The 9,042-nt window shown below is 40.5% G+C and overlaps 1 protein-coding gene and 1 long non-coding RNA gene across 2 annotated transcripts in view; both read right to left on the bottom strand.

The window, feature by feature from the left end:
- Positions 1-361: 361 nt before the first annotated feature.
- Positions 362-3,454, bottom strand: LOC139025365 (uncharacterized). Its single transcript, XR_011476944.1, has 2 exons — positions 2,577-3,454; positions 362-2,520 (listed from the first exon to the last, which is right to left on the bottom strand). It is a non-coding gene; the product is annotated as an uncharacterized lncRNA (long non-coding RNA).
- An 11-nt stretch (positions 3,455-3,465) lies between these two features.
- LOC112074275 (serine/arginine repetitive matrix protein 4-like) overlaps positions 3,466-9,042 on the bottom strand; it is a gene marked incomplete at its 5' end in the record, with an annotated part of 8,823 nt that continues 3,246 nt past the window's right edge. Inside the window, 5 exons of the mRNA XM_024141468.2 lie at positions 3,466-4,407; positions 5,896-6,054; positions 6,212-6,313; positions 6,427-6,633; positions 6,839-7,170. Coding sequence (XP_023997236.2) covers positions 4,125-4,407; positions 5,896-6,054; positions 6,212-6,313; positions 6,427-6,633; positions 6,839-7,170 — 1,083 coding nt within the window. The remainder of the gene's footprint in view (positions 4,408-5,895; positions 6,055-6,211; positions 6,314-6,426; positions 6,634-6,838; positions 7,171-9,042) is intronic.

Genomic DNA, 9,042 nt, shown 5'->3' with positions numbered 1-9,042 from the left:
TCTCTGTCTGTGAATTTTAGAGTGGTACATTTCTCCAGCCCCATCCCTCAGCTTTTTACCGAAACAATGGCGGGGAAACGCTTTGTTATTGTTTCTACCGCTGATTACCGCTTAAAGGATTTTTTAACATTTATTTTTGTTTAGCTCACATAATAGAATTTAATAGTATGTCTGTAAAGTGTCTGTAATATAATAAACATGTCAAAAACAAATGTACTATAGACATTAATACATATATTTCTATAGATTCCAGAATATTTCTTACAACGGGTGGGGTAGTGCCAAGATGGAGGCATGGTGGCTTCTAAACAGCGCCTCCCTGTCAGTCATCCATTGTATATATAAATAATTGCTCACAATATATGGGAAGGGGAGGGATAAGGGTTTATTTTAAGGGTTCAAGGGGAGGACAATCCGATTTCAGCTGAAGCATTACAACAAGTCAAGCTCACACTGACACCCTGCTGTGTGCCAGTGGGAAAACGCATCCTGGCTCTCCATCTCCACATTATTGCTCATTCACAGAGAAAATGAGAGACTGCATCATTTAACACACTGGAGCATCAGTCTTATCATGCGCCTTGTTATTTAACCTTCTGTTTTCAACACGATCAGGGATGGAGTTCAAGCACAAAGACCTATATAACCCACTGATATAGTTTCCAATATTTCTCAATTCCCCGCCAGTTTCCCAAATGTTTTCTTGGCTCGCTGTCACACCCTGATCTGTTTCACCTGTCCTCGTTATTGTCTCCACCCCCTCCAGGTGTCGCTTATTTTCCCCAGTGTATTTATCCCTGTGTTTCCTGTCTCTCTGTGCCAGTAAGTCTTGTATGTTCCAAGTCAACCAGCGGTTTCCCACGTTCTCCTACTTTTTGCTATTCTCATTTTTTTCTAGTCTCACGGTTTTGACCCTTGCCTGTTTCTGGACTCTGTACCCGCCTGACTGACCATTCTGCCTGCCTTGACCACGAGCCTGTCTGCCACTCTGTACCTCTGGGACTCTGATCTGGTTTTGACCTTTTTGCCTGTCCACGACCATTCTCTTGCCTACTCCTTTTGGATTAATAAACATTGTAAGACTCCAACCATCTGCCTCCTGTGTCTGCATCTGGGTCTCGCCTTGTGCCTTGATACTCGATTATTTTTCTTTCAGTAGTAGTTCAATGGCCATTATAGAAACACATCATATAGCCTAGTAATGGTGATGGAAAATCAGAGAGCTTACAGCTGAGCTGACAACAGTGAGGCAATGTATCTACACACAGTACATGTGAGAAAGTTTGCCATACCAGTACATGTGTAGATGCATTGATCATTTGATTGACTATTCCACAAATTCTAAATTAATTATACTTCATCCCTCATATAATTAATGTATACAGTGCCGATGCATATTTACACCACAGTAATTACATATACATTTTACAGTTTACACTTTACCTCATGGAATGGTATATTAGGGCCACGAGGGAGTGGTTCACCTCAAAAGCATAATTACTATGTAAAATACTTGTCATCTTCCTCCCAATATCTCTATACTTTTTGGACAAGTCGTTGAACATTCAGATAAAGGACCTCAGATGATTATACAGTACAATGCATAGAGAACAGACCCTCTTGCCTGGAGCACATACTGAACGAAGATATACAATGTGACAGATTAGACATAATACAGAAATAAAACCATTTCAATGATATACAGTACGGGCAGGATCAGCGGTTCTAAATACTAATTTTATTCAAACAGTGCACTACGAGCCCACATAATATATCATTTAACAAATACAGTAGACTATTCATTGAGGCTAAAAGTCATGGTTGGGGTTGTCTTCTCTGACACACAAGCTTTTAGTTTCCTCTTTCCTTTTTTCTGTAGTCTCGGTTGTGGCTTTTTATAGGACATCCTCTGAACAAAATAGCATTCCCCTCAAAAGAGAAGAGGGGAATAGTTGAAGGTAACATTTCAAAAAAAGTGAAGGAGTATTGTCTGAATCTATATGCCATTACATTGTTTATTGTAGCCTGGTCCCAGATCGGTTTGATCTCTTGCCAACTCCATTACYTTCATTGGGTGACATTGAGTTGGTGTGAAAGCACAAACAGACTGGCATTCAGACTGTCCATTGTAGAGTTTAAACTGGAACTTTCTTCATTCAGACCATAACATCACATCATAGACAGAGTAGAACCCCAGTGACATAATGGTGTTGCATAGAAACAAACAGATACCATTACTGAGAGGTGACACAAATGCAGAAATATGATTGTAAACACGTTACAAGTATGCATGACACTAAAAAAAAAATTCAATTGTCCTTCGGACAGGCAACAAAACGAGACCGATGAGGTTCTGAAATACCAAACTCATTCAATTCAAGCAAATTATGTTAGAGTGCTGTTTCAGACCGTTATACAAAATAGTAGATTCATCCAATGTTGAATTTCCTCTCTGTCAAAAGGAAAAGTAAAACCTTTCAACACTCTCTCTTATTCAAGTTTTAGTCAAAGGAATCGAAACTCAGTTAGGAACACATAGAACACATAGAACTCAGAACCCATATAACTTATTGAACTCATTGAACTCATATAACTCATACAACACATAGAACACATAGAACTTATTGAACTCATTGAACTCATATAACTCATATAACTCATACAACACATAGAACACACAGAACTCAGAACACATAGAACTTATAGAACTCATTGAACTCATAGAACACATAGAACTCATAGAACACATAGAACTCATAGAACACATAGAACCCATATAACTTATTGAACTCATTGAACTCATATAACTCATATAACTCATACAACACATAGAATACATAGAACTCAGAACCCATATAACTTATTGAACTCATTGAACTCATATAACTCAATATACTCATACAACACATAGAAACACATAGAACTCAGAACACATAGAACTTATAGAACTCATAGAACACATAAGAACTCTGAACACATAGAACTCATAGAACACATAGAACTCATAGAACACATAGAACTCATAGAACACATAGAACTCATAGAACACATAGAACTCATAGAACACATAAAGATCAACCATAAATAAATACATTAATACATAACCACCAAGATGAATGAAAAAATATGACAACCTAAATATTAATCAGTGTTTAAATTGTCATTTAACCCCTACCCCAGGTGTTGCAATTTAGATATCGAAATTGTTCAGTGTCACCAGGGGTTGTAAGGGAAAATAATGCTTTCCTGGACATTTTCAGGATATCTGGATCATGACAAACCCCTTTCTCAGTCCTGGCCTTCTGCAGAGTGATTTGTTAATTCACCATCATTTTACAAGGAATGACATTTCAAATGGTTTCCACTTGATCAGAGGATAAATAAAACTGGTATTTGAGCTGACAAGCAGTTTGTTTGCCACCGGGACCACCTCCTCCTCCTCCTTCCTCCTCCCTCCTCCCTCCTCCTCCTCCTCCTCCTCCTCCATTTCTCAGAGGAGGCATGTTTGTGTTCTACCTTCTGAAGAGCTGGGATCAGAGAAGCAACACACCTTTTCCTACATTGCTGAAAAACACGCCGTTTGAAAATACACACATTCACAAACCTACTGAAATTGTCCCAAAAGACCTTTCTAGTGCACATCCCAGATCATAAATTAAACATAAGAGTTGTTATGAAACGAAGAGTTTATCAAAGGGTAAAAATGAATGGTGCTCCTTCATCCTTCATTTCACTCATGGATGTCAGAGGAAGAGTGTCACAAGACAAAACTGTCTCTGGACATTGCACTGGGGATGGACAAAAATGAACGAAAGACAAAATTCAATCAATCTATTTCCAGTGGTTTCTGTCTGGGCAATGTGAACAGCACTGGTACAATTCAAATGGTAATTCATCTGCCAAGGAATYCAATGTATGGTAAAACAATTGCTTGAAGGTTCTCGCTCAGAGATCTAACATGGAATGATGCAAAGAGATGAAAACATGTCCCCATACTTTCGCTGTTCTCCTGTTGACTTGGGGAATCATAGTGCAGTCTCCTCTTCAGWCTGTTGATAACTCAGTCTGTTGCTAACTCAGTCTGCTGATAAGTCAGTCTCCTCTTCCTCAGTCTGTTTTATAACTCAGCGCCGGTTCTTGTTCTTGCTGTAACCATCCAACGAGTCATAGCTCCGACTCCGGCTCCGACTCCCAAAGATGGAGTTCCAAGACGAGCTGCGACTGTAGCTCCTGTAGGAGGAGTAACTCCTACTTCTTCCTCGGCTCCTACTCCTGGATCGGCTGAGGCAGAGGCCAGGGCTGGGGCTGCGGCTCCTTGTGAAGAGGCTGCTCCAAGAGGATACGCTGGTAGAGCGACTGCTGGACGAAGGACTGGGACGGAAGTAGGGGATGGGTCTCTTCCTGGCACTGTGAGGAATCAGAGAGATGGTTAGCATGAGAGGGATTGGACTAAACACATACAAAATTTAAAAAATAAGTTGAAATTCAATCAACTGCAAAGATTTTGGAAAACATGCATTGTGGTTTCATTCTGAATGTTTATGCTGAATCGGAGGTGCTAACCACATTCCTCTCATGGTCATTGGAAATTGGATATTGTCATGAAATCATAGCTTGTTCTTAACATACAGGGTGAACACCACATTGATTGAATAACGGCCTAAGTAATCATGCCTGGATTGTTATGTTACAMTTTCTTCAGAAAATGATTTCAGCTCGTGTTCAGGTCAGGAGAAAGTTATTTTAGATATAGCTGTCACACCTTGAAACAACATTATACTGTGAACATTTCAATGCATAATCATGAGCAGAACTGTTTCATTTACACTGCTTTCGGAAAGTATTCAGACCTCTTGACTTTTTCCACATTTTGTTACGTTACAGCTTTATTCTAAAATGGATGAATTAAAACATCTTCCTCATCAATCTACAAACAAAACCCCATAATGACATCACAATACCCCATAATGACATCACAACACCCCAGAATGACAAAGCAAAAACTGAACTACATTATTTACATAAGTATTCAGACCCTTTGCTATGAGACTCGAAATTGAGCTCAGGTGCATCCTGTTTCCATTGATCATCCTTAAGACATTTCTACAACTTGATTGGAGTTCACTTGTGGTAAATTCAATTGATTGGGCAACGCAGGAGTGGCTTCGGGACAAGTCTCTGAATGTTCTTGTGGCCCAGTCAGAGCCCGGACTTGAACCCGATTGAACATCTCTGGAGACCTGAACATAGCTGTGCAGCGACACTCCCCATCCAACCTGAGATCTGCAGAGAAGAATGGGAGAWACTCCCCAAATACAGGTGTGCCAAGCTTGTAGCGTCACACCCAAGAAGACTCAAGGCTGTTATTGCTGCCAAAGGTGCTTCAACAAAGTACTGAGTAAAGGGGTCTGAATACTTATGTAAATGTGATATGTCCGTTTTTTATTTATTTATAAATTAGCAACACTTTTAAATAAAAACATCTGTTTTTTCTTTGTCATTATGGGGTAGGTTAATGATGGGGGGGGGGAACGATTTAATCAATTTTACAATAAGGATGAAAGTAACAAAATGTAGAAAAAGTCAAGAGGTCTGAATACTTTCCGAATGCACTGTAGCTGTCTCGCTTGATCCATTGCAGCTTGTTTAGACTAGTAGACAATGAATCAGGTTTATTGCCTTCCTTTTACAGTCCAGTCCTTCAACAGTCTTTGAGGCAAACTGGGGGCCATTGTCGATGATTAAAAGAAGAGGGACTCAGTTAGGAGCGAACCAGGCTTGAGTCTGTGGTTAGAATGAATACGTTTATACCAAGTATAGTAAAAKAATAAAATAATAAAAACATGCCTGTCACAAATGTGTGAAAGTGTATCAGCTGAAAAGAGAATAGCAGACCTGGTTATCCTCCTGGCTTCCAGGTGACTGGGTGAATCTCTCCTCCTTTTTCTCATGGGAGAGTAGGACCTGCGTTTTTGCCTCTTCCCGCTATGCTTCCGACTGTTGTGTTTCACATCTTTCTCCCAGGAGCTGGGGTCCCTCTTCCTCTCTCGGACCCTACCAATGTCAGATGGCATCTCTCATTAGCAATTCTATAATTTGTATATATTTTAAACCCACCATACTGGCACCTTCTGCTATCATCATGCTAGTACAATAGTAGTGCCAGAAGTCGTTACCTGAGCTAGAGTAGATAGGCAAAGCTTTTTTTTACCTGTCTTCACTGTTCCTGGAGTATCTTCCCCTGGACCTACCACTGCCTACACTTCCTTTCCTTCTCAAACCAGCTGAGTAGCTCGGTGAACGGGAGTATGACCTTAAGACAAAGCACAACACATTTACTTCAATGGAGCTCAGCGAAAGCCCACATTATTTCAAGTGGCTACTGGAGGTGTCAGTGAAGTACATTAGAACCTAAGTGAAACCAACCTGGCAGATGACAGCGATCGGCTTTGAGAGTAGCGTCCAGAGTGTCTGGAGCTCCCAGAGGATCTACTCCTGCTTCTGCTGCTGCTGCTGGAGGAGTTGGCTTTAGTCCTCTTACGTGAAGAGGTGACCGTCCTCAACGGAGAGATGGAGACAGTCTTCTGAGGTCTCCCCACCTTGGCCCCACATCCTGAAGTCTTCACCGGCTCACTGCAATGATAACAGTGGAATTCCATCAATGTTTAATCAATGTCTGCTGCAATTGTGAAAATATAGAGATGTCCTCCTTACACTATGTATATGGATGGCTTACATTTTGAGAAAAAAGTCAATCAAGGAACATTTCTGGTCCTTGACTTCAAGTAGCACTTTTCATCACCTGTAGTACGATATTCTTTAAGGATGGAAAGCTCACCTCTTGCCGTTCCTGTTGAAAGTTGCAGTAGACAAACCACCTTCCACATGCAGAGGTTTACACAGGGAAGCATAGCTGGTCACAGAGTTCCCAGAGTCGGACGCGTTGTCTCCGTCCCTGAACTTCAGTTTCTCCGGTGAAGCCGGCGCATGGCAAAGGACCTTTTTGTCGCCGATGACGTTTGACTGTGAAATGCCGGTTTTGGTCGATGGTGGGGAAGACGTGTCGTTCCCGGAATCGTAATCCTGTGGTCCTTTGCTCTGATTGGACAAAGTGTGTCGGAGAATCACTGTTGTGTTTAAAACCTCACCGCCAGGTTTTGACTGCAAGACCTGTAAACAGACAGAAAGAGGATGTTGCTTTACTTCCAGAGATGCTTTTTTTCTTTTTCGTTTAGTTCAATAAGCAACTACCTGTATGATGCATTGGGAATACTCTACAAATGCACGTATTTCCCTTCCAAAACACAGAGAATATATATATATTTTATTTAGGGGGGGGGGGGGACAGAGAACTTGAAAAGATTATAGACGTCATGCAAATTTGTGTCATGCGAATAACTTGGAAAGTAAAACTAAACTGAACCAAATTGAAAGATTTTTTWAATATATATATTTTTTTAATTAACTGAACTAAAACAAACATATGAAAGGAAGAACAAAATAACAGAACATAAAGAAGAGTTACTAGTGTGTGAATAGAAACTACCAACGGCTTTAGCTAAGTCCAGTGAGAGAAAGAGAGAAGTACAAGAGAAGGAACAACAACGGCCCCATTACAAAGCCTGTTTTAAAGAACATTGAACAAACATCACAAAATGGGCATTATGTGGAAATGAAAAGGACTGAAGACAGAGATATCCCATCAGTCTAACTTAGAAAGTCCTCAGAATAGGACAGATTGTGCTTTTTTCCCTGCAAGAAGAAAATAATTAGCCTGCAGCGAACCCTAAGGTACAGTAAATCCCTAAGTCTGCGGATAGCATCGACTTACCAATCAAGATTTCCTCCTTAAGTAGGTAAGGTGTAAGAAAAAGGGAAGAGCGGGCAACATAAGTGCATCATTAGAGTCGTAAATTGCAAGAAAAAGACAATAACCCTCTCTTCAAACCCAGAGCCAGTTACTGTTATTGGCATGTTCCTTTTCTTCCCATAATTGAGATTGTTTAAGAGTTTTCTCGGGGCTAGAAGCCCATAACAAGCTTTTATTGTGTAGTCAATCTTGAATACACGTTACACGTTTGTGAGGCCAAACTTAATGTACTTTAGAATAGCTATTCATATCAGTTTTGTAAACTAGACTGTAGCTTTTGTTTTTACTAAAGTAAGTTAATTCGTTTAAGAGTGGTTGCTAAGGACTATACAGGAATAAAATAAATGTTTTTCCTGCTGAAGAGAACTAAGAGATACCAAATGATTGAATGTTTGGCTAACCCAAATTTATTCCCTCCAAACAGATTATAATCTCTCTTTACCTATCGATTGCAAATCACTCATAGTAGATTGATTAAACTCTGCCCTCCCTAAGTCTTTTTCAGATAATCCAGTCCCCAGGCTGCAACATCAGACCATAACTAACACTGAAAACCCCAGGAAAAACATCAGACCATAACTAACACTGAAAACCCCAGGATCAGACCATAACTAACACTGAAAAACCCCAGGCTGCAACATCAGACCATAACTAACACTGAAACCCCAGGGAAAACATCAGACCATAACTAACACTGAAAACCCCAGGCTGCACATCAGACCATAACTAGCACTGAAAACCCCAGGGAAAACATCAGACCATAACTAGCACTGAAAACCCCAGGGAAACATCAGACCATAACTAACACTGAAAACCCCAGGCTGCAACATCAGACCATAACTAACACTGAAAACCACAGGCTGCAACATCAGACCATAACTAACACTGAAAACCCCAGGGAAAAACATCAGACCATAACTAACACTGAAAACCCCAGGCTGCAACATCAGACCATAACTAGCACTGAAAACCCCAGGGAAAACATCAGACCATAACTAGCACTGAAAACCCCAGGGAAAACATCAGACCATAACTAACACTGAAAAACCCCAGGGAAAACATCAGACCATAACTAACACTGAAAACCCCAGGCTGCAACATCAGACCATAACTAACACTGAAAACCCCAGGGAAATCATCAAACCAAATCCCGCCATCACAGGCCACTGACA

The sequence above is a fragment of the Salvelinus sp. IW2-2015 genome, unplaced genomic scaffold (assembly GCF_002910315.2).
Source record: "Salvelinus sp. IW2-2015 unplaced genomic scaffold, ASM291031v2 Un_scaffold2557, whole genome shotgun sequence".
Lineage (NCBI taxonomy): Eukaryota > Metazoa > Chordata > Actinopteri > Salmoniformes > Salmonidae > Salvelinus > Salvelinus sp. IW2-2015.
Note: the sequence above shows the minus strand (reverse complement) of the source record. Positions and strands in the feature narration are given on the sequence as shown.